The sequence below is a fragment of the Vipera berus genome, assembly GCF_964194415.1.
Source record: "Vipera berus genome assembly, chromosome: 2".
Lineage (NCBI taxonomy): Eukaryota > Metazoa > Chordata > Lepidosauria > Squamata > Viperidae > Vipera > Vipera berus.
In genome coordinates, this window is record NC_138203.1 from 234,163,993 (window position 1) to 234,190,741 (window position 26,749).

Below are 26,749 nucleotides of genomic sequence, written 5' to 3' on the forward strand. Positions count from 1 at the left end.
CCTTTCCCAAGCTGAACAACCTCGCGAGTCAAAGATGATTTGCGAGTCAAAGAAGGCAGCCTGGGTAACACGAGTTGCTTGCCGGATTTCCACCGACCTCACTCACCTTCGTTCCCGCCGGGACGGAAAGTTGAACCAAGCCGCGCTTCTTGCGAAAACGGCTCCACGGCAGATGGCGCCGGAGTACCGCGGTAGGGAAGGGGGCGAGGCTGCGTCTTGGCGCCGCGGGAGGGTGACGCAGGCCCGGGATAAGGGGGCGGAGCGCTTAGAGTGGCGTTTACAGCAGGAGCCGCCGGCGCCGGCGCCGCCACTAGGTTGGAGGGGTCTCCGACTGGAGTTTGCCGGCTAGTTTCTTCTTCGCCGGCCCTCCTCCGTCCCCCTCCAGCGCCATGTACCGGGCCCTGTACGGCTTCCGGTCGGCCGAGCCTAACTCTCTGGCCTTCGCCGTTGGCGAGACCTTCCTGCTGCTGGAGCGGAGCAACCAGCACTGGTGGCTGGTGACCCGGGCGGGCTCCGGAGAGACGGGCTACGTGCCGGCCTCTTACCTGCAGCGCCTACAGGTCAGGCAGGGGCAAAAGACGGGCGAGGGCAGCAGCGGGCTCGGCGGCCTTTGGCGTTGGCCGCCGACAGACTTGGAGGTTTCTGCCGCTTTTTCTGGAGGTGCAACGCGCGCGCCTCTCGGAAGTAGGTCCGAGGCCAAGATTCGGTGCCGGTGAGGCGCCGTGCTGGGACTTTGCCAGGCTAGCGGGGTTTGCTTTAGCCATCGGCTTTTTTTAAAATAAATAAATAAATAAAAACCCTGTTCCGAGAGGACGGTTCTGTGTATGGAAAACGGAACTGAGCCTGGTCATCAATAATCATTGCACATTTCCATATCCATGTAAGGTACAGCCAGGCAGTGGCGTAGGTACTGTATTTGGTGTGGTTGACAACAGATGATAATCAGTGGGAAGATCTTGTGGAACTTTTCACATACGTGTGAGAGATACAATGATTGTAGGCACTTGCTATCTTACAGGTGCATCTTCCAGCTGTCATAGAAAATGTTTAACCCCCCCCCCCCCATATGAAGCCAGGCAATGTCTGCACTGTTTGGAGGTGTTTTAACAGGAACAGGGGAGATAAATTACTTGTATTTACACTCTTGTTGTTGTTAGCTGCGAAGTCGTGTCCGACCCATCGCCACCCTATGGACAACATTCCTCCAGGCCTTCCTGTCCTCTACCATCTTCTGGAGTCCATTTAAGCTCACATCTACAGCTTCAGCCACCTCATTCTCTGTCGTCCCCTTCTTCTATTGCCCTCAATCTTTCCCAGCATTTGGCTCTTCTCCAGTGAGTCTTTCCTTCTCATTAGGTGGCCAATGGATTTGAGTTTTAGCTTCAGGCTCTGGCCTTCTAAAGAGCAGTAAGGATTGATCTCCTCTAGGACTGACCGGTTTGATCGCCTTGCAGTCCAAGGGACCCGCAGGAGTCTTCTCCAGCACCACAGTTCAAAGGCCTCAATTCTTTAGCGCTCAGCCTTTCTTATGGCCCAACTTTCACTGCCATACATTGCAACTGGGAAGACCATAGCCTGGACTATACGCATTTTTGTTGACAGGGTGATGTCTCTACTTTTTTTAAAAAATCCCATTTATATCCCGCCCTTCTCCGAAGACTCAGGGTGGCTTACAATCTAAGCACAAATCAATATGCCTGCTTATTAGGGCTTTCACCCCTTCCCCCCGGGCGGCATTATTACAAAGTCAGCTTATTGCCCCCAACAATCTGGCTCCTCATTTTACCTACCTCTAGACTCTAGACTCAAGTAAAAGGAGGCACAAAGGTGATTTTGAGAGAGGGAGAAAGACTGCTTTATATTCCAGTTCCTTGGGAAGTAAATTCTCCACTATTCTCTGCTACCAGTACTCTGTTACAGATTTTCTGAAGTTATCTTGTTCTTGGGATACACTTTTCCCTTATAGGTTTTCCTGGAACAATGAGCTGCTTTTTGGGTTAAGCAAATGTTTTAAAGCAGAGGTCCCCAACCTTTTGGGCACCAGGGACCGGTTTCGTGGAGAGGTTTTCCATGGACCAGAGAGTGCGTGGTTTTGTGTGCTGCCTGCATCTCGCGGATGGGGCTTTACTTGTTCGTGGGGACCGGTTCCTGGCGTGCCAAGGCCTGGTATTGGTCCAGGGACCAGGGACCCCTGTTTTAAAGTGTAGAGGATGTTGCACAACCTTATTTTGATGACTGCATTGGTATCCAAAAGAAATAGAGGGAGATGGGAACATCTCTAATTCTTTCTAAAAACTGTAATGAGAGGTGGCGCTGGGCATATAAGGAAGAAAAAGAGAATGCAATGGAAAACAGATTGATTTTGATTATGTGCCATCAAGTTATTTTCAACTCCTAGTGACCACATAGATTTTCTCCACAATGATCTAGTCCTAAACTGGTGTTTCAGGTCTCCCAATTGTGCACCCATTGCTACCATGAGTCCATCCACCTTCTTGCTCATCTTCCTTCTTTTTCCATCTGCCTTTCTCAGCATTAGAGAGTTAGGTCTTTGCATAATATGTCCAAAATAGGATAATTCCAGCCTGATTATTTGTGCCTGCCTCAGGTGAGAACTCGGGATTCATTTGTTCAACTCGGGATTCATTTGTTCAATGATCCGTTTATTTAGTGGGGTTTTTTTGTTTTTGTTTTTTTGTTTTTTGCTGTCCATAGCATTCTCCAACAATGCTTGAAATGTGTCAGTATTCTTCCTATCTGTCTTTAAAGTCTAACTTTAAAGTCCATTTTGGTCCAGTAAAATGTCACAGGGAATAAATACCATGGTTTGCATGATTCTGATTTTGGTAGATATAGGCACATCATCATGGCATTTGAATATCTCTTCCAAGGCCTTCATGGCTGCTGTTCCATGAACTACTATGTAGTGCAGAGGTCCCCAACGTTTTGGGCACAAGGGACCAGTTCCATGGAGAAAGGTTTGTCAGCACACCGGAGGGTGCGTGGTTTTGTGTGCTGCCTGCATCCCATGAGTGGGGCTTTGCTTGTTTGTGCGGCCTGGTTGCTGGCATGCTCCGGACCAGTACTAATCCACTGACCGGGGGTTGGGAACCCCTTCTGTAGTATATTTCTTGACTGCTTGTTCCTTTACTGATGATTGTTCCTAAAAAGCAAAAGTTATCCACTACTTTGATATCTTCATTGTCAGTTCTAAGGCTGTTTATTCTACCTGTTGTCGTTACTTTCTTTATATTTAATTTAGTCCCATATTTTCACTTTGTTCTTTGACTTTTAGAATATTGAGTAAAGAAGGAGAGAGCATGTAGTGATGTCAAATTCCTTTGTCAATCTGGAGCTAATTTTTTTTGCCATGTTCTTGCCACACTGTACATAAGTTTCTCATGCGGACAAGAACTTTTGGGATTCTCATTTTTCTGAGCACTTTCCACAGCTTGAAGTGATTGATATAATTAAAGGCTTTTCCATAATCAATGAAACACACACTGGTTTCTTTTTGGTATTCTTTGGCTTTCTCAGTTATCCAGCGTATATCAGCCGTGATCCTCTGCCTTTTCTAAAGCCAGCTGGTACATCTGGCATCTCTTTTTCTATGTAGGGCTCTAATCTGCAGTGGATGATCCTAAGCATTATTTTAGCGGCATGTGAAATTAAGGATACAGGTTTTACTCCAAGATTTTACTGCACAAGGGGAATCAGATATTCATTTTAATATCCTCAAATGGAGCTTATATATGGGTGAAACAAAACCAAATATTTATTTATGCCAGAGACTACCAAAATGTCTTGGTGATCTACAAAAAGAAAAGAAAAGAAAAGAAAAAGAATGATGGCAGGACATATCATTTACTCTTGATATATTCCATCACCAATTTCTAACATAACTTGAATGTTGCTTGCATTACTTGATTATGTTGCTGAATATACATCCCTGTACATGTATGTCCATATGTACCAATAATTTGGCATTTGTCTGGGGAAGATTATTGAAGCAGCTGTTATGCATCTGTGGATATAGTACAACGTAATGGAGGCATGGGCGAGCCGCTTTGGCTGTAGCAAATTATTTCTCCAATGTAAAATATAATAGAAAAAGGCTAATAAGAGGCCTGCTCAACTGCTGATGAAGGGGCCAGTCGGCTAAGCATGAACAAATGTTGTAACAATAGTGGCAGTAATTATACCCAAGTCAGACAAGTTTGCAATTATGGAAAGTGAAAGAACAGATTGCTTCAGCCCAAATAGGAATCAGAGTGATGAGTGATAACACCCTTCTTGCTAATGTGAGGGTGTATTTAGTAAAGAAGTTCTAAGGCAGACATGTCAAACTCGCGACGTCTCGTGATGTTGCGCAATGTATCGGGACAGTTTGGGCCAGCAGTTTGACACCCCTGTTCTGAGGAAAGCATAAACATGGAAATGAGCTTTTCCTTTGCATCAGGCACCCTTTGGGCTAAAATGTTTTGTCCTATTGCTGGAAATTGGATGTGCTTCTTCTGAGTTTGAGGGGTCTTAATTGAAGAGCACAGTTTGCCTTTCTGCAGGTGGTCCTTCTTTCCCACAAATAACTGGCAGTTTTGGTGTGAAGCTACACCAGGACCAGCTCTTCTCTGCTCTAGTGCTGATCCAGTTCACTGCCTCCCACATAGCAGATGTTTGAGAAAAGAAAATCATTCATGCATGGGCAAACTACACCATGAGCATCATTGTCAGTTTAGCCTTGAGTTAGGTAAACAACTACTCTTGTTTTGAGGTTTATGTAGATGAACATGAATGAGAAGAGAAAAATAAGGTAAGGTTGAGCATTATGGCCCTCAGTATTCACTAACTCAATAGTTGGAGTATTGGTGTGGAAAACTGAAGAGCAAAGGGAGCTATGGCACTGTCCTGCTGTTTAAATTGCACAATGCAGCATCTAAATATCTTGCCTAGAAAGAAATATAACATACATATTTGCTTATGTTTTTAAAGGAAAGAATAACCTTTGCACCCAATTCCTCTTTTCTTTGTCTTTTTGGTTTTTGAGGCCGTTTAAATTTATTGCTGAGGCAAGTGTTAGTTTTCTGCAATTTTGAAGCTGGAGTAATGAGAAAATTGATCCAAAGCAAGAAATGAGCAACTTTCATCAGCTCAAGAGCCATGCTTGGTGGAAAATTCTAGAAAAAAATTCTTAGAAAAGAATTCTGAAGTTTTGGTGAATATGTACAGAACATTCCATTCTGCCTAGAACTACACTAATCTGGCAATTTATCAGTCTATGCTTATTTCCATTTTGGATGACAATTTATCCTAGATATGAGCTTGTGTAGCTTCTCCTCTGAACAAATATTTCTAGTTGGCATTTTTCCTCACTCTGTTATTTTCAAGTTTTGAATTCTAGAGCTTTGCTTCAGGTATACTGTTAGTGTTTTCCCATCCCCATTTTAATACCATCTGCCATAGTGACAGCTTTTGCATATAATAGAAGTATGCATATCTTTGGAGTTTATTTACATTTAGTCCCAAATAAATTTTATAAAACTGCTGGCTTTAACCAGCTGTTAGCCATCTTGTAAGTTGGGCTTAGGTATCTCCCCAAGTTGCTTCATTTAAATATTGTAAACAATAATGCATCACATTTAAGAATTCTTTTGATCTAAGCCATATTATTAGATGCCTATAAGGCAGCTATGACCACAGGAGGTTTAAGCAGCCTTAGAATTACATCTTTCTTAATATAGTTCAGTCTGGTTATGATTGCACATACATCAGATACGTAATTATTGAGCTACTGTATATTATGTCCAATTTAAAACTTCAGTTGGCACAATATGCTTCAGCTATTATTAGGTTCCTCTTTTAAGCTTTTAGTTACACTGGATGTCATTCATTTTGGGGTGTAATTCAAGACATAGTGATAGTCCTAAATATAATCCTTAGTTTGTCTCACTCTGTGTAAATCTAAGTGCTTCTCAAGATTTGCTGATAACATTTCAAGGTTTTCAAATCAGTGATTGATGGAAATGTAAGAGAATCCTTCTTTTGTAGTTGTAAACATTCCTGTCCCCCCCAACTTGATGTAAGGAGTTCAGAGATGGCCTTGACGAAAATATATGGCAACCATTAGAACACAGCTTAGCCTGGGAAAACAGAAAAACATGAGAAAGAAATTCAATGTTGCTTGACCTTGACTCTCTTTGACATATGAGGAAAGGAAGGGGAAATGCTGTTAGGCTTTCAAGATTTGTTGATTATATTGATAGAATTTGGTATTTCTAGTGGAGACTGTTTCCTGGCCAGACCTACCTTAGTAACCTTTAGGTTTCTATTTTCTTTTCTGACATCATGCTAGTTGCTTGAAGAAATGTTCTCTTCCATTATACTTTCATTTCTGGTTTTTATTAGCTATCTGTTACTTATTAGCATGCTTTCTTTTTTCTCCACATTTTATCTGTAGTTATTGTTGCCTGGATCCACTTCTGCAGAGATGTGCAAAATGTTTTGAATGCAAAGCATTTGGGGCTAGAAATTTCTAAATTTATGCAACTAAAAATTGCTGCTTTGACTTCATAGGAAGTATCCTGGTCCTGTTGTAATCTCAGAACACGTTCCTTTTTTCTCATTTGAAGTGGAGGCCTTTTGAATGTGGAACTCTTCCAGAACAGTTTGTATGCTTTTACATTTCCATAAGACATGCAAAAAACATGATAATTTTAAAATAGAAAAACAAATGAAATATGGACACTCTGAAAAAAGGCCATTGCTATATATTCTATGTGCTTGTTTGGGGCTCATTATCATCAATTCAGAGAAACAAAAGATAGTTATGTAAGCATGGAATTTTGTATGAACACCAAATCTAGTAGTGCAGAGGTTGAATTTAAAAATATAGATTCTATAGATTTAAGGCCCTTGTGAAAAATGCACAATTGGTGTCACCTTATGGGAGGCTTTTTAGAATCCCTGTGATAATGAACACTTTTGTCACTGTATTTAATTGATAAGAGATGGAAAAATAATAGCCAGCCTTGTGAGGAGAACAATTTTTAAAAATCTTGCTTTATTTTCCTTGAGAGCATCTGTGCCAAACTCAACAAAGACAGATTACTGTATAATCAAAAATTGGTTGGAATTTATCCAATAACCATACAGAATAAAAATATTTTGATTCCTCTCCCATACCCTCCAGACTAAAGTTCCTCTCTTTGAAAATTTATTAAAAATAAAATGTTCTCTTTAAAAAAAGGTAACCTAATTCTATAAAAGCTGCAGCCAATACAGGCAGTGAGCAGAAATTATGGACCTTGAGGTCCAAAACATCTGGCAGGCCACAGTTTAAGCTTTTGCTTTTTGACGTTGAGGAAGTTTTATCCTATCATGCTGTAGTTAATAGGAACTCATTTTGATAAGCATGACATCTGGTGAATAGTTTTATAATTTTAGATTTATTTAGCATAAGGCATATCATATATGGATTAGCAATATATATTAACCTAAATTAGTAAAATACAATAAAATATAAATGTTAAAAAGATCTGTGTTTAAATATCATTGTCTAGGCCAGAGCTTTTCAACCTTTTCACCCATTGTACCATTTTTAGGATATGGCAACGTCCGAGTACCATCAGTCGCCTAGCAAGGTGTCAAAAACTTGATGACCAAAAAAAAAAAAAAGGAAAAAAGTGATGGAAGTACAGGTAGTCCTCGACTTACAACAGTTCACTTAGTGAGTGTTCAAAGTTACAATGGCACTGAAAAAAGTGCCCCCCAAGCCACAGCCAAGCAAGACACTTGCCTGCCTGCCCGGTGGCACTCTTCCTCCTGTCCGAGGTTTTCATTGTTGTGAGCATTTCTGTTCAGGATTGGCAGCAAGGGTGGGGTGGGGGTTGGTTTTTATCCCCCCCCGCTGGGTGGTTGCAGCAGGTTTTGGTCACTTCACATGACCCTGGGACAGTGTGACTGTCATAAATATGAATCAGTTGCCAAGGATCTGAATGTAAATCACAAGACCCTGGAGATGCTGCAACATTCCAGCTGATCAGTGCTTCTTCTGGGCTCAGCAGAAGTGCCAGGATCAGCGCCGAGCTCTAGCTGGAGCCTGGCGCTTATCCTGGCACTTCTTCTGAGCCCTGAGAGCCCCAAAAAAGCGCTGATCCTGGTGCTTCCGCTGAGCCCTGACAGCTCTGAAGCTCCAGCCATCTCTCACTCAGGCTTGTGCGGTGCTGCCACCAGTTCAGTTCATTCCCCTCCCCCACTGCCACTTTTCTAGGATGGTCGTGTACCACCTGCCAGGTGCCAATGTACCACAGGTGGTACCCGTACCACTGGTTGAAAAGCCCTGGTCTAGGCCATCTAACCATTAAAGTGCAGCATTGTTTATATTAAAAAAAAATAGATACTGGATACTGGTAGATGCCCTCAGCTTACAGTCAGTCACCATATGATCTACAGTTGGACGTGGGATGCTCCATTTATACAGAGAGCCCCAGCAGATGCAGTATGAGGTATGAATCCTATTCAGGGGTCTTCAAATTTGGCCCTTTTATGACTTGTGGACTTCAACTCCCAGAATTCCTCAGCCAGGCATGAGTTGAAGTCCACAAGTCATAAAAGGGTCAAGTTTGAAGACCCCTGCTATTCAGGATTGTTCATTGCTGATGTGGTAGTTCAAAGCCTGGCACCTTTTTTTGTGGAGTCATTTATATGTCTTCCTATGTCTGGGCATTCAGTGACCCATTTGGCTTTCCATTGGGGATCGATATTAAATTGGGCAGATGTTGTGCAAGTGTCTGTGGGAGCTTCCTGGATTTGAGTCTTTCAACTGATAAATGAGGTAGGTCAGCAGGAGTGAGTTGTTCATAATTTTTCTGTATTCTCTCACTCGTGCATCTTGCCTTCGTAAAGCTGGCGGTGCTACACAGCTAAGAACAGGAAGCCAGCCAGTTAATACATACACTTATAATCCTCATGGTGTTGTTGAGTTAGGTGTATGGCAGCTGTTAAGCCATACAGGGGCACAGTATTCTGCTGCAGAGTAGACTGACCCTGAAGCTACCCATTTAGTTCCACACAATTTCTGGAGTATGTTACGCCTAGTATTGATTTTTGCTGCCATATTCTCTTAAGTGTATCTTGTAGGAAAGAGTCCAGGCCAATGTTATTACAAGATACTTTGGATGGGGATCATAGGGTTCATAATTTTGGATATAATTGTGCATAGGAAAAAGGGTGTGCTAAGTAAATGATGATGATGATGATGATGATGTTGGAAGGGACCTTGGAGGTCATTAGTCCGACCCCCTGCTCAGGCAGGAAACCCTATACCATTTCAGACAAGTGGCTGGCCAGTCTCTTCTTAAAAACTTCCAGTGTTTCAAAGCCATCACTTATTTTTATGTTCAAATATCTTAAAATTGATCTAGATTTTGATGTGCATCTTGCACATCATATTTGTTTTTAGCTTTCTTTTCTATCAAGCTTTGGATGCCATTTTTAATGCATTTCTTATCTGTTTTCCTTCAGACAGAAAATGATCTTCCACAAGATTAGTCTGTAACGGGTTTTTTGTGTTTTTTTTATTATAAATTTGTTATTAAAGTTAAACACATAAAAAAGCAATAAAGAAAAGCAAAAGTACAAAAAGAAAGAATTGAAAAAATAGAAACTTCCAATTTCCTTCATAGTAAATGTCAGTACATTTACAAAGTTCTTATACTGATTACAAAAATCCCCCTCACATTTTTATTATCCCATTGTGCACAAATCATAAGTGTACTTTTTCTGTTTCATGCAAAAAGTGTACAAGGGGTTTCTAGTCAACCATAAATATAAATATAATTTATAAAAACTTTAATCATTTAAAATCTTTTGAATTAATGCATATATTGTATTCAAAATGTTTTGGCTTTTACCTGCCCACCAAACATGATAAAATGTCCCTTCTTAGCAAAGATTAAAAGTACCTTTGTACATTGTAGGGCTGTTCAATTTTGACATAGATGGCCTCTTTGACCCTCTTTCAAACCAGTGGTCCTCTCTGTCCAAAATGTGGACTTTGCTGTCTTCGAAAGAGTGGCCTTCGTCTTTTAAATGCAGATGGCCTGCTGACTCTTGTCCTGATGGGATTGTTCTCCCATGTTGTGCCATATCCAGTGCGCTCCCACAGAGTGGGCCTCCTCAGGGTGCCTCCAATCAGAGAATGTCGATTGGTGGCCCCCAGGGGGAGGGCGTTCTCTGTGGGCATGCCAGACCTGTGGAACCGCTTACCAGTTGAGCTCCGGATGGCTCCCGACCTTCGCTCCTTCTGGCGCGATTTAAAAACTTATTTATTTGAACAATCTGGCCTGGTCTGATGGGTTTGGGGTTGGATTTAGTTTTAATACACTTTTATTATTGTATTATATTGGGCATAATTATTTAATTCTTTTTAACTCTTTTTTAACTTTTGTATTTACATTTACATTTACAAAAAAAAAAAGCAGAGACATCACCCTGTCAACAAAAGTGCGTATAGTCAAGGCTATGGTCTTCCCAGTTGCAACGTATGGCAGTGAAAGTTGGACCATAAGAAAGGCTGAGCGCCAAAGAATTGAGGCCTTTGAACTGTGGTGCTGGAGAAGACTCCTGCGAGTCCCTTGGACCGCAAGGCGATCAAACCGGTCAGTCCTAGAGGAGATCAATCCTGACTGCTCTTTAGAAGGCCAGATCCTGAAGCTAAAACTCAAGTACTTTGGCCACCTAATGAGAAGGAAGGACTCACTGGAGAAGAGCCTAATGCTGGGAAAGATCGAGGGCAATAGAAGAAGGGGACGACAGAGAATGAGGTGGCTGGATGGAGTCACTGAAGCAGTAGGCGTGAGCTTAAATGGACTCCAGAAGATGGTAGAGGACAGGAAGGCCTGGAGGAATGTTGTCCATAGGGTCGCGATGGGTCGGACACGACTTCGCAGCTAACAACAACACATTTACATTTTGATATTTATTGCCCTGTACACCGCCCTGAGTCCTTCGGGAGAAGGGCGGTATAAAAATTTAATAAATAATAATAATAATAATAATAATAATAATAATAATAATAATAATAATAATAATAATAATAATAATAATAATAATAAATAATATGTTTATGAAGTTGTTTCGTTTCCCCAGTGTACAGATCTGAACATGGCTCACTGCATTGTACTGCTTTACAATGTTTCTGCCTTAGTGTATTCTTAGGCTTGAAGTGTGCACGTATGTTGTGTTGGTTGAAGATCCACCTGAGCTTTTCCGATATTCCTGCAACATATGGAATGACTGTGTTGCTTCGTTTATTGTTTTCTTCGTCTGTTATGAGGGAGCTCCTGCTAGGTCTTTTTTGAGATTTGATGAAGGCCCACTTGGGATAGCCACACATTCTGAGGGTTTCCTTGATGTGTTTTAAACCACATATTTCCTCATTGGTCCATTTGTATATGGTTAGCAAAATTTTTAGCCCATTTTATTGTACATACTTTCAGTTCTTTCTTCTGTTTCATATTTTAGCAAAAGTTTATACTTTTTAGCAATAACATGTTCATCATTAGTACATAATGCTATTTCAAGTTCAGTCTTGCTTCATTCAAAACCTTAAAATCTTTTAGCCACTTTAAATCTTTCTGTTAATCGTACTTAAGAAAACTTTTAACCAGAATATCTTTCCGTTATCAATTCTTTTTTTTTATTTCATTTTACAATCCCTTGAGAAAATTCTAGTATATTTTGGTAGGCTAACCATTTAGATTTACTTATTTCTCGTCTATAAGACACTTCTTGTACTGAAAGCCTTAAAGGTGTTTTTGTGGCAAACCCTGAGTTTATATTTATTTCATATTCTAGGAACAGCCTGTCTTGCTTCCATATTCTAAGAACAGCCTGTCTAACAACAATTTTTAAAGACTACATTCACCTTAACTTTATCATACCATAGACATCCATGCCATTCATATCTCAAGTCATGAATGTCTGTATCCAGTAACTGCTTCTATTTCTTAACATTACTCCTTCTTTCATCCAAATTAAATAGCATGCAGCAAAATATAGTTTCAAATCCGGTAAGCCCAGTCCTCCTGTTTCTTCATATCTTCCCTTGCCATATAAATTTAGATATGTCCTTCTGCCATTGTTTAAATGGACACCTCAGCTGTGAATTAAAATTAACTGAATAAAGGGATTCAGTTTCCTAGAACGATTGCTTTTCCTTAAACTATATTTGTTTCAAGAGGGAAAGCATTAGCAACTTTCCCCATGGGGCAGATTCCAGCTTCATAGGGTCTGTTTTCATCATATCTATAGTTTAGGGAGAGAATAAATGCCTCCTTTTCTTCCAACACTGCTGATTTAGTCAAGAGCACCTTCCCACCCTTTCTGATACGCATCTTTAGAAACAGATAAAAATAGAATTTTTATTTCCTTCAGCAAAATAGTTGAGGTGAAAGAGTTATACAAATACCATAACATGAACTACATTTCTCCAGCTGTAGCAATATTGCCAATGTTTAATGTTTAAAGGCAGCCTTTTGTGCCTGAAGTGTTAGCCAAGATTTTGTATACAGGATTTGATGCAACTGGTATTGGAAGGAACAATGGAGCTAACAGATGTTATTGCCGAGGCTATGAAGTGTGACCTTGGCTTTAGCATCTAGTTAATTGCTTGAAGTCATTCATTAAATATGCTTCTAGTCCCTTTAATGCAATGCAGATATTGTGGTAGCAAAAGTAGCCTAAGAAGTTCACAGCTTCTGAATAAATGGGAGTATGCCAGTTGCTAGAAGCGTGTGAAAGTGATACTTAAATAGATTGAGAACAGCAAAAAGTTCATTGACTACGATGGAAATTCTTTTTTTTAGGTACATAATTTTTTATTAAGAATTTTGATTATGATAGTAAAAAACAATACAAACTGAACTTAAAAAGAAAAATAGAGTAAAAGTTACAAGAAAAAAGAAAAAATATAATTAAAAGAATATATAGAGAGAAGTGACTTCCAATCTTCATCACAAGTCAAAACAAATTTGGTGAGTCTTCACCCTCTCTAAAGTTACAAACTATTATCTCTTCATTCCATATTTTTCTTTATTACATATTCCATCCTTTATCTATAAGCAAATCCATAAATATTAATCTTTTCAGTTCTAGTGTCAGGAAAAAAATTCATAGGGGTTGTCAGAAGTAACTATATTTTGTTTTAACTTGGATGAAATTAACCTACTTAATATTCCTTCCTTTTACTTTTGACAATCTTGTGGACTTCAACTCTCAGAATTCCTCAGCCAGCGTGCCTGGCTGAGGAATTCTGGGAGTTGAAGTCACAAGTCATAAAAGGGCCAAGTTTGAAGACCCCTGATCTAGTTCATTCAAATATTGTAGTAGGATTTGATTTCATTTCTTCTTTGTCCCCTCGCATGGAGTTATTCAAGGTTTAACAAGCCTCTTTTGTAAACTCAATAGGAAAACATTTTCCAAGTTACAAATGTTTATCATTTGCATTTGCTTTTTGAATTTTAAAACATCAGCCAATTTCTTTTGTAGATCCAGTAAAGTATCCTTTTCTAAGTCATTATCTTGGCTTGTCAATTGTAAATCTATTGTTCATATTATCTCTTAACTTGTCAGATAAAATTTATTCTACATGTGTCATTTCTTCAGTAACGGCTTTTGGACATGACAGCTGACATAGTTGATATGTGGCTACTAATTTTTCAATCCATTCTTCAAATATCTCCTTCAGTATTCTCATTGTTATAACATTTTGCATTTGATAGGCAGACTAAAGACTAAATCTTTAATCTTCTCTAGTGTCCAATTTATAAATCATGAAATTACTTATATCTGTTATGTCTTCCAAAAACCCAAACAGATCTATGGCCCACAAGAAGCTCTTGTTCTTGATAATTAATTACCAAATCTCCTTGTAAAAGTTTCACTATTCAAATTTATCTAGTACCTTAGTCTGTTTATAACTTTCTAAGATCAAAATCTTATTTAGATTTTAGCTCTTTATTTCAGATTCTTTTAAGTTCTTAAGCTTGTATTTAATTTTGTCTTTTGTTCATACTTGAAGATAAATTCACCCAATGAAGACTTTTCAAACTTATCATTCTAAAGGTCTAATACAGACATGTCAAACACAAGGCCCGGGGACCAGATCCAGCCCGTGAAGTGGTTTCATGCGGCCCGCGAAGCCATCCTGTAAACAGTGAGGGAACGGCCCCCGCTGCCTTGGCCCTGGCCCAAAGACCCTCCTTCTGCCAGAGACCCTCAGATCTGTCTCACTCCTGCCCAGGCCCCCATAGGCACCCCTTGATGCGAATGATGTAGAGCTGGCCACGCCCACCCAGTAGGCCATATGCACTTTAGCCACGCCCACCCAGTAGGTCACGCCCACCCAGGCCACACCCACCCAGCCCCCTGAGGGCAACCGCAATGCTGATGCGGCCCTCAATGAAATTGAGTTTGACACCCCTGGTCTAATAGCTTAAAACTTCTTAATGGGCAATTTGCAAAGGTGATTAGAAAGTGAGGTTTGTGAATTTAGTGTGCTTTAAAATGCTCCACTGTAGTTTGCTAATTCGGTTATCAAAGCCTTGGAAAATTGCTGTCCTGCAGTCTCCTTGCAAGAAGCAGCCATCCAGAGCCCATGTAGGCAATCTCCTGCCCTTTCTTATCCACAAGGATTCCAAGTGATTAAACTGGTTCCTTTGTCTTTGCTGTGGATATTGGATTCACAGAGCTGTCTTCAGTTCACTGTACCTCCCCTGGAGGTCAACTGCAATAGAAGCTTTTATCTGAGACAGAATAATGTATTGTAAGAGACTAAAGTTATACATGAAGTAATAACAAAATCAATTTAAAAGCTTCCTTCGGAGAAAGGGATTTATTCTTTGTGTCAAGAAAGGGAACAGTTGCTGAATATGAAAGAAAATCTAGTGTAACAAATGAGGGTCTTATGGTTAGGTTAAACAGCTCATACATTATCTTAATAATAAAACATGTAATTACTAAATGGAAAATTGGATCTGTTCCAAATTTCATATTTTAAGTTAATCTTTAACAATCTTGTACCCTCCAAAAATGTTGGCAATACAGATTCCAGCATGCTGGTTGTGAGTTTTGTTTTTGTTTCCATTGTTCATATATCTACCCTTCCTTCCTTCCGTCCCTTCCTTCCTCCTTCTGATGCTCATGTACATTTAAACTGGAAAGTGCCTGGTTGGGACAGCGTTTGTAGGAAGTGGAGTTTTATTTTACTGTCAGCATATAGCATCTGTTTGCAAGATGATTGTGGGAAAATGTATATGCTTTCCTATTTATAGACTATTAATATATTCTTTCTGATATTTGGGGGAAGACGCGGTGGCGTAGTGGGTTAGGACGCTGAGCTTGTCGATCTGAAGGTCGGCAGTTTGGCGGGTCGAATCCCGAGTGCCGTGTAGCAGAGTGAGCACCTGTTACTCGTCCCAGCTTCTGCCAACCTAGCAGTTCAAAAGCACGTAAAAATGCAAGTAGAAAAATAGGGACCACTACGGTGGGAAGGTAACAGCGTTCCATGCGCCTTTGGCGTCTAGTCATGCCGGCCACATGACCACGGAGACATCCTCGGACAAGCGCTGGCTCTTCGGCTTTGAAACGGAGATGAGCATCGGCCCCTAGAGTCGGAAACGACTAGCATGCATGTGCGGGGGAACCTTTACCTTTACCTTTTTTTAAAAAACTGTGTTTTTGCCTGCCGTGGCTGTTGTCATAAAGAATTAAATGAAAATAAGTTAATATAGCTCTCAAAGAAATCTCTTTTGTTCGGTCAGGAGAAATGGACAGGAGAATGTTCATTTGCCTTGAAAGTCTATGGTATATCACATATGTACAAACAGTGACATAATTATAGGCCAACTTTATATGGAAGGAAATTCATGTGAAAGCAATTGATTCTGTAATTTTTTCATTGTGTTATGGGAAAATGAAAGTTGGTTATGCTTGTCTACTCTGTGAAGACGTGGCTATCCGGTGGCTCATTATAGGTGACTCTGTCATTGCAGCTCTTTTGAAATCAAGATCTCTAGGTGGTTTTACAATAGCTGTTAGATCTGTGTGTCCTGAGCAATTTCAATTCTCTTTGCAGCAGCTTCAGATGTGTATTTCATGCTACACTTTCAATTGGTGTTGCATCTGGTGTAGGAAGAGTCTTTGAAAGATGATTATTTTCAGACACTCTGTATGTAGTTTAGTTTCAGAGATTAAGAACTGAAGAAAAAATCTTTGATTTCAGACAAGGTTTGGATTAAGGGAATGCTGTGTTTTAAAAATAGGACAGAATTTTAAATATTAATAAGTGCTGTATGGAAGTAGCCAAAACAATATTATTTATGGTTTCAGTGCAAGAGAGATCTCTTATTGTAAAATGAGGGCAAGACTGGTCGACAGCAGGATTGTACTTCTTTCATCAAGTGACAAGAGCATGCATTGTATGGCAAGCTCTGCTCCTTTCATATTTACATGTGTTATCACAATGCGTATACAAAAGGGGTCCAGTTTGCATCATTCTGACCCTGCTGCCCTTTATTCTTCTTGCTGGAGATTCCCACAACTGGTAGTTTGTAAACCTCAAGGCTTTATGAACTGAGATTTCTCAATTCTCTCCCCCAACATTTTTTGTATTTGCTTACAATGTTTCAATAGTTGGCTGCAATCTGTCCTCAGCATTCCCATTCTTTCACAAACATAAACCTTATCAAATAATATGAGGGAAAACATGAGTCTACAATCAATTAGGGATGCCTCGGGGCTGTTATTACTGGCAGGACCCAATACCTCTCACTAGCTAAAGGAATTTCAGGAAGGTGTAACAAGTGGCAAGAATCTGTGTCATTTAAGAGTACTTTCTCTAGATTTGGAGAAAGATGAGACAGTAAAACTCTTCCTGCCTTCAGGAACATTTCAGAGGCACTTTTTTGTATATATTTTGTTAATTTTTGTAGGGTTAGGGTTGGTTTTTTTTTAAATAACATTCTTAATATTTAGCAAACAGCATATTGTCTGGGTTAGGGTTAGGGCAGTGGTGGCGAACCTATGGCCCACGTGCCAAAGGCAGCACTCAGAACCCTCTCTGTGGGTACACAAGCCATTGCCCCAGCACCGCCTCCCCCTGCAGTCCCCTCTTCACCAGCAGCCCACCCTGGAGGAGAGTCACCTCCGGTCGTGGCCCGCGCGGAGCAGCGCAGCCAAGGACATGGCAGCCGGGCAGCGGGGTCAAGACTCTGCCCTTGCGCCCCATTGCGTGCAGATGATGTTGCGGGGCGCGGGTGGAGGGCGTGGCTGCCATGGCACTGCAGGGCTGCCTGGGCAATCTGCGGCAGGCCGTGGAGGCTGTAGGTGGTCCTGTGGGTGGGCGGAGCAGGGGTGGAGTGGGTTGGGCGGGGTGGTTTTTGGGCACTCAGTGTCTAAAAGGTTCGCCATCACTAGGTTAGGATTAGGGTTAGGCACTCTAAAAGCAATAAAATTTCTCTGTTTTCCAATGTCCCTGTAGCAAGCCTCATCTTTTTTACCATAAAAATTGTTCATTGTGGGGGTAAGGCTGGGAGATACTGCGAAGCACCAAGGATTTGTCTGCCTCTGTGAGGCTGATCCACATATTTGTCTCCACCTACAATTAGGACTGTCTTTCTCTCTGGTGAATGGCCAGATGATGGTAAGCATAGTTTTGATCTGAATGGGAAACGAGTCAACATTTGTAGTTTGCTTGTCCTAGCTACTGTTATTTTCATAATATGATAGGGCTGGAAGCGACCTCAGAGGTCTTCTAGTTCAACCCCCTACTCAAGGCAGGACCTTATATCATCCCAGTCAAATAGTTATCTTGAAAATTTCCAGTGATGGAGCGTGGACAACCCCAGGAAGCAAGCTATTCAATTGATTAATTGCTCTTACTATCAGAAAATTTCTCCTTTTGTGCTAGTGCATTCTCCTTTATGCTTGTGCATTCTCATTTAAGCAGAATAGATGCTCCAGCATTGTCAAGCCATTTGAAAAACTAGGCATATTCATCTCAGTTTTGATTAAATCCAGGTATGTTTGTCATTGTGTCTTTGCTTTCCTGGACATATAGGATCTGGCCAACAGTACTCAGTTTTGAATGCAACGAAAGAAAGCTTGGAGTTCTACAAAATATGTCATCTGTTTTGATTGTCACTTTCTTCCAAAGAGATAATGGTATTCTTTCTCTCCCAACAGAAGAATAAATGCATTGATGTCCCAGAAGCTGTAATTCTTCCTCTAATATAAATTCTGTTTAGATAGCATATTCTGTTTAGTCAATCCTTCTCCATTAAGATCTGCTCATTTGGTCAAGAAAGAACCTGATTAGATTTGAGGACTAAAGTCAAGGCATATGTTACTTGTCCACAATGTAATGGCAGCAGATAAACTAACTCTTAGCCTAAAAAAATGTGGTGAGCAGGATTGGGCCCAGTTGTTAATGCTCAGATAGAAACCACCGAGGACTCCAGGACTGAGTATTAATCAGGGAATTTGAAAAAGATCTAGAAGGCAATATTATATAGTAGCCTGTTAGGGCTAAGTCAGTTTTGAAGATGAGCTCTTGCAATTAGTTGTCCGATTTGAGGGAGAGTTGGGGTTTGTTTGTTTTTTAAAAAATACATCACTTATGCTTTGCCTGTGGTTGATTTCTAGCAAAGTTTTCCCAGCTGTAACATCAGCCATCTGGAACATCCTGCCCCCCACCCAGGGTGAGGTTTGCCCCCACCCACCTATCCTTCCACCAGAGCCTGAAAATTGTGCTCTGCTGGTTGGCCTGGGGACCCAGTAAAGGAATATATCACTGAAGGTAGTTGACCCCACCTTCCTCCTGTGCTTCCTGCTCCCCTTCCACCCAGCATTTTAATTTCATATTGTTGTGTCTCCATTGTTCATTTTTATTGTTTTATTCCTTTGTTGTTAGGTTTACATTTTTTTGTCATTCCAACCCCCCACCCCCATTTTATTGTTGTAAGCCACCCAGAGTAGCCCCATGGGCAGCAAATAAATAATAACAAATATTAATTAACTAATTAATTAAAGTCACATAAACTGATTTATGAACAAATATGCAGAAATGCGAGTTAAGTTAAGCAATGAAAGAGAAGTGTGTTTGGAGGTGAAAACAGAGTTATGAGAGCGAGCACTCAGATCTGTGGCTTGTTTCCAATATCTTAATCAGAGAGTATTTTTTGAAGGGAGAGATCACCCTGGTGGCTTTTCATTGGATTTTCAGACTGGAGATATGATTTTTTAATTAGCTTAGTTCATACTCTTGTGTGATTATATTTAAGCTGTGTACCTTCTGCCTTATTATACCCCAGACTCTAATCTTCCCTCAGAAGGGAAGGGTTTTTGTGATAAAGGAAAAGAGTGTGCACAGTAATATGGTGTTGTTCCTTATTATTAGTTTATTAATCTAATTTCAAGGCTTCTCTCTCCTACTTCTGTCTTCCTACCTTGATCAAAACCTCTCAAGATCCAGTTTGGCTCTGACAGCTCTATTAAACAGGCAGTTGAAACTTAGGTGGAGTTGTTAAATTTGTTTATATGTGTTGTGATGAAGGTTGGAAGATACACACACACACACTCACTCTTAATCTGTTTTCTGCAATATTTATTTTTTCTTTCTATTTTCTTTCCCTAAGTTCAGCTTGTATTAGTTGTTACTATTGTAATAATACATACATATATACATAGCTTTTCAGTACAAAAAGAGGACCAAAAACATTTGAGTTAAAATTGGATAGTAAGACAGTTAACATTCTTCTTTCAGATGAAATGAATAAGATCCTTTTCTCATCAGAAACTTTCCCTTTCTCATTGATCCTATGAAGACTTATTTAAGAGATACCGGAAAAATTGGCTGGTCTCCTCCAGGATATATAAGATTGTTCTAAAAGTCAATAATCAAACTTTTTTTTCTATAAAAAAAACAACAACTGAAGATTTTCTTAGCATCATTATTAGTTTCTGGTCATGGTCCTAAATTTTAGATTGTATAACTTAATTATTGAATATCAGCACAATGTTTTCTTCATTTTTTAAAATTACAAAGCTATAAAATGTTCTTCATTGTTAAGCTATTTTGTGTGCCTTGTCATGTTGTATCCCAGAAGAAGGCAGGGGCATACTACTTCCATATTGAAGAATGGATTTTTTTCTTGTAGTCATCAGGAATTAATCTCCGCTTGTTTTTGTAACTCTGGATAATATACAACAGAGTAAAACAGAATATATTAAAAGAAGAATTTTTCATAAGGAAAAAAAAGAACCAGATTGGTGTTGTGATTAAATGCACTGGATTAGAAACTGGGAAACTGTAAGGTCTAATCCTGCCTTAGGCATGAAGCCAGCTGGCTGACTTTGGGTTAGTCACTTTCTCAACCCTAGAAAGAAGGCAATGGCAACAGGTGCTTCCAAAAATGTTGCCAAGAAAACTGTAGGGATTAGACATTGCCAAGAATTGTGACAGACATAAGGGCACACAAAGAGAAAAGCAAGGAAAAACCACCCCCAAAATGCACACTCTCACAGACAGCAGCTCAGGTTGAATCTGCAGCAGCAGTGCAGAGTTTTTTTTAACTATCTGCCATGTATAATGTCAAGAGAGTGTGGGAATTTTCTTCCCCATGTTTCTGGGAGTTGTGAGAGGGATTTTTGCTGGTGCTGCTTCTGCGTTAAGATGGATCTCTGAATAGATATCTCTGAATGGATATGGGAATATTCCCACTCCTCCCTCATTCGTAAAATATTTTCTGTTTGTTTTTCCTTTTTTTACTGTATGGTGACCTGCTATCATCTAGATCAAGGGTGTCAAACTGCCGGCCCGCGGGCCAGTTTCATCATACCAAAGCCCCGCCCACCCCATTGCCAGCAATGCAAAAAGAGTTGCGATATGTCGTGACACGTCACGTGACGTGGCAAGTTTGACACCCATGATCTGGATTCATTATACCAGCTCTACCCCTTTCCATGCTTGCATGTGATATGCAGTCTGTGGTAAGAATAGGTTGCATTTTAAGACTGTTCTAAAAAAAACCTCTTTTGCAGCTTAATCCCTTTCTCCCTTAGTGGGGATAATTGGCAGCATTGCATTACTGGCTAATATACTTTTTAAACTATTGACAATCTAAGGAGATAATAAAAAAGAGTATTGAGCTAATAAAAATAATTTAGCTTTTACAGGACTGGTATAACGAAATTTCAATACATGAAAGTGCAATATAAAAATGGAAATTATTAATAGAGATTAAGATAAATAGTACTATATCTTCAGAAAATAAATTCTAGGATTAAAGTAAGCACTACAGTTTAGAAGAGGGCTTTCAAATTCAGTTGTAGGTACACACACAAAAGGATGTCAGGGATAAATTAAAGTTCTTGCCTTAATTTCGAAGGAATAATGATTTCTAGGTCAGGAATAGGGTAATATGCAATTTTCCAAAATGTTGCTAAACGTCATCTCCCAAATCTTTTGGCTTTGAATGCAATAGGATAGGATAGGATAGGATAGGATAGGATAGGATAGGATAGGATAGGATAGGATACGATACAATACAATACAATACAATACAATACAATACAATACAATACAATACAATACAATACAATAATGTAGCAACTTAACTGGCCTTGGTGGAGAAGGCACTTTTTGTTGCTGTTGATCTTTATTTTCTTCCACTGATTATTTGTCATGGCCAAAACCCAGAATAAATGACCCAGGATGGCTGCTATTTGCCAAAATGTGTAACAGAAGGAAGTTCAGTTGTGAATCAGCATTATCTCACCTACTTTGGCCCCTGAATTTGTGTTTAAAATATAAAGTTACCTTTCCCTTCTTGTAGCTCTACAGAGTTGTTGCCCCCAAGAACTCACTGCTCCTTGCAAATGTCTAATGTTCATGATACACACACACACACACACACACACACATATATATATATATATATATATATATATATATATATATATATATATATATATATATATATATATATATATATATATATATATATATATATATATATATATATATATATATATATATATATATATATATATATATATAAAATTATGTGCAGCGTTGGTCTCTTATTACTAGAATGATAAAATCCACAGGTTGAAGTTGAGGGGGCATTCCTCAAAGTAACCCAATTTATCCTGTTTTATCTTTGATAAATAGTTACTAAGGAAGCCTGAAGACCTGGAGAATGATCTCTGAAAATGTGATGACCTGGCTGATTACTAAGAGTGGTAACATAAAAATGAAGGAATAGATGCAGAAAAGATGTTGACAGAAATTTGAACAGTTGGGATGGCATAGCAGGGAAGGAGATCTGAACAGAGGAGCTAAAATATTCTGTGCCAGAATAGCTGAAGCTCTCTTTCCCAGCCTGTTGTTCACATAAGAATAACCTGGCATGCAATGAATTGAGAGTAAATAGTCTGCCAACAAGCAATCTGTGAAATTCACACCCACAGCAGACTGTTGTGGATATATATAGGAATAACCTGCTCCAGTGAGATTGCGAAGATAAAGTGATCATTTTCGGCTTGTGTGCCTGTTGTCACTTTTTTAAAAAATGGAACTACTCTAAAATGCCACTATTTTGCTGCTATTGGACACATCTTAACCAAAAATAGAACAATCATCAGCAAGGGTGGAGCTTGCAGTGCCTTGTAATTCAGCTGCAGAAGGCTGCTTCGGACTACACAGTACTCACATAATACCTCTCAGCCACCTCTCTGCCTTCCCAGCTCCAGCACAATCCCAGGAAGATGCACATTTACATATCTGCATCTCCATACATTCCAAACACCTTGCTGGATCAGGCCAAGGATTCATCTAAACTGGTTCATAAAAATATCCATGCATTGCTTTGGAGGCTTATAATAACGAGCGCCATCCCTTTCAGGGATTGGTATTTAAAGACCTGTTGTGATTCTGTGCCAGCCTGTGATCCTGGCAGCTGAGTCTGGGGAATCTGAGGAGGGGCCTGGGGAGCCATCAGAGTCAGAAGAAGGCTCTGATGAGCTCCAAGACTTACATTTTTTTTATTCCATTTATATCCCGCCCTTCTCCGAAGACTCAGGGCGGCTTACAAGCTTAGCAGTAGCCTTCATTCTGTGTATATGCCTGCTTATTAGGGCTTTCACACACACCCCAAGCGGCATTATTACAAAGTCAGCTTATTGCCCCCAACAATCTGGGACCTCATTTTACCTACCTCGGAAGGATGGAAGGCTGAGTCAACCTTGAGCCTGGTGGGATGCGAACCTGCACTAATTGCAGGCAGCTGGTGTTACTTAAGGAGGCATTAGCCCACTGCTCCACCAAGGGCCAGGCTCCTCACTGGAATGTGAGGAGCCTGGCCCTTCCGCTCGTGCTCAGGATGAGACGCAGCTGTGTGGGGAGGCTGGGTTGAACTTGGAGGACGCACAGCTGGAGGACATGAGAGACGCCCACAAATGAAGACAGGCCAGGAGAGTAGGCCAGAGGGAGGCAATGGGGCGACTCCGGGAGAGGGGGAGAAGGCATTGAGAAGCCACGCCTTGAGGACTGAATTACAAAAAGGGAATGTGTGGGTGGTGCTGGTTGCTGAAGGCAACTGTTGCAAAGTACTTCATGGCATCATGTTCTGTTGGTACTGCCAGTGAATAATTCTCTATTTTGCATTGTGTTTCATGTGGACAATTTTCTCCGTTTGGATTGTGTTTTGTTACCTTTGTTTTTGGACCATTTGGCAGGTTTGTTACCAATATTAAAAGGGGTTTTGTTTTCTTCTGAGTCTCCAGCCTACTTGTCAAAAGGGGTTTTGTCCTTGTGCATTTAACAAGGATGTACATAAGCTGGGACAGAACAAGACCTGTCAATCTGGAGATTTTGTTCATGATTAAGTTTAAAAAGGCTTTTTGGTAGTATATAGCTGGCACTCCTATAAAGAGTGTAATAGGAAAAAGGTGCCATATTCACTAGGATTAGATGTGGGTCCTCAGCTCTTCAGTATTTTCATTAATGATTTGGATGAAGAGATTGGGGCCATTAAGTTTGAATGGACAACTAATACCCTGGAAGACAGAATTCTAAACAATTTTGGTGGGATAAATGGTCTGAAAATAACAAAATGAAATGAAATAGGGTATCAGGTTTGTCATTTAGGAGAGAAAAGTTGCTGTAATTCATTTTATTTATTTATTAGTATTTATTTATTAGTTGAATTTATATACCGCCCTTTTACCCGATACTTCCCTTAAAAACCATCAGGAAACTTCTACTTATATAAAATGCAATTGCTAGAATGCTTGCAAGAACACACTCAGTTGCAATATCTATGTTGTGTTAAGTGCTGATTGCCTATTTTATTGTTTGCTGTTAGTCACTCATGCCTTATTCATCTCCCATTAGATTATTGCAACACATCCACATTGGGCTGGACTTGAAGACCATCCGGAAGATGCAACTGGTTTGGAATGCAGGGGCGGGGGCAGTTCTGGCAGTTCCCCATTGCTGGCAATGGGGAAAAAGTCGCAATGTGTCGCAAAATGTCACGTGACATCGTGAGTTTGACACCCCTGCCCTATATGATAGAAAGGTTATTTGTAGGACAGCCTGTCCTATTAGGTTGGTTGGGCATGCTCCAGGTTCTCTCCCTTAAATGTTGTCACTTGATGGGACCTGAGAGGTATGCCTTCTCGTTGGTTGCCCCATTCTTTTGGAGTAGTCTCCACCTGAGATCTGAGGCGGAACTTTTAGTCTTCGAGAAGGCCATAAAGAGTAGGATGGAGGTTGAGCTGTGAAGTTGTTTAATCTGAGACCTAGGGGGACGAGTACTTCTGATTTAACCTTTGTTTTTATGGATTGTTGTAAACTGCTTAGAATCGGTATATAAGATAGATATACAAGTTCTATAAACAAACAAACAAAAAATGGAAAAATGGTGTATTTCAAGATGATGGCTGTGAAACCCTATATGACTCAGGGTCTGAGTATCTATGAGATTGTTTATCCCAAACAGATTCTCCCTTCCCAATCTGGAGTGAACTTCTCTGTCTGCTGTCAGCATCTGCCTGCTGAAGAAGCGTGGTGGGAGGGGGCCCAAAAGTGGACATCTTCTGTGGCACTTCTTGCCCTCTGGAACAACTTGCCCCTCAAGACAGTGGGTGGCTCCAGTAGTTCTTATAAGCTGCCCAGAGTTGTTTGGGATGGGCAGTCATACTAATCTTTTAAATAAATAAGCATGTCCTTCTGGAATCTTGTAAAACATGATTACTCCAGAAGGCTTGAAAATAAATAGTACATACAAAAGAAAAAAGATCTCAGTGGTATAGTTGGTTGCAAACTGAATACACGCCAGTAGTATGAATATACCTGCAAAAGGAAGATAAAGGTTCTTTTAGACCAGGGCTTTTCAACCTTTTCACCCATTGTACCACTTTTAGGGTAAGGCAGTATCCGAGTACCACCAGTCGCCCAGCAAGGTGTCAAAAACTTGAGCAAAAAAAAGAGAGGAAAAAATGATAAAGTACAGGTAGTCCTCGACCTACAACAATTCACTTAGTGACTGTTACAATGGCAGTAAAAAAAGTGAATTATTATGACCATTTTTCACACTTATGACTGTTGCAGCATCCCCAGGGTCATGTGATTTACATTCGGATGCTTGGCAACTGATTCATATACCATTCAGTGTCCCAGGGTCATGTGATCAATGCCCAGGGGGCGTGGCCAGCTCATCACTCAGGTTGCAGGGTGCCTGTGGGGGGGGGGAATCCGTGAGTCTCTGGTGGAGGGGAGTGGGACTGGGATGGGTGCCTTCCCTTTCTCCCATTATCCCTTCCAGCTCTTCAAGAAGATACAGAGAAATTAGAAATGTTTAGAGATGGACAATGTGAGAAAACACAACTCAGGGAGGTTAGAATAACAGCCTTCAAATACCTGAAAGCAGATCAAGACTTTTCCTTTTTTGTTGACAGGATAATAGTTATAGAAGAAAGGTTCTCACTGAAGATTGGGGGGGGGAATCATAACTCTTAAGATCAGTTTAACATTGAAACTGGTTATTGAGAGAGATGGTGGGTCACCTGTCATCCCATGTGTTTAAACAGAGGCCCAACAGTTCTCTATTTGGAGTGCTTTAATTGAGCGGGGAGTACGATCTACTGATCTAAATGGCCCCTTCCATCTCTATGATTCTGTGGCTCATTAAAACACTGGATATCACCATTTGTTGTAGCTCTGTGTTCCATCAATTGCCTCTTAGGAAATTTACCGAACCCCAATTTTGATGATGATTCTACTTGAACATACTACCCCTATTTGAAGGCCTCCGGTGGAAGCATATCACTTCCACTGCTTCATGGCTCTTAATATTGGGGAGTTCGTCATTAATATCTAACCTAAATCTACTTTTCATAGTTTCAGCCTACTGGTTCTGATCTTGATTTCTGGAACAATAGAGAATGACTCGAGAGAGAATGAGAGAAGAATGACTCTTTTGATCTTTGAAGACAGTTACTATATTTCTTTTCAGTCTTTCCTTTTGCAGGCTAAAAACATAGCCATTTCCTTTAACTATGGCTCATAGGACTTGGTTTCCAGTCACTTCACCATCTTAGTATCTCTCCTGCAATTTGCTTCAGTTTCTGAGACCCTTTTTTACATTGCAATGCCAGCACAATATTTGGAATATTATAAGTCGGGCAT

At 40.3% G+C, this 26,749-nt stretch overlaps 1 protein-coding gene across 1 annotated transcript in view; it reads left to right on the top strand.

Moving 5' to 3' along the window:
• Positions 1–297: 297 nt before the first annotated feature.
• NCKIPSD (NCK interacting protein with SH3 domain) overlaps positions 298–26,749 on the top strand; it is a 123,384-nt gene continuing 96,932 nt past the window's right edge. Inside the window, exon 1 of the mRNA XM_081318640.1 lies at positions 298–560. Coding sequence (XP_081174766.1) covers positions 390–560 — 171 coding nt within the window. The 5' untranslated portion in view covers positions 298–389. The remainder of the gene's footprint in view (positions 561–26,749) is intronic.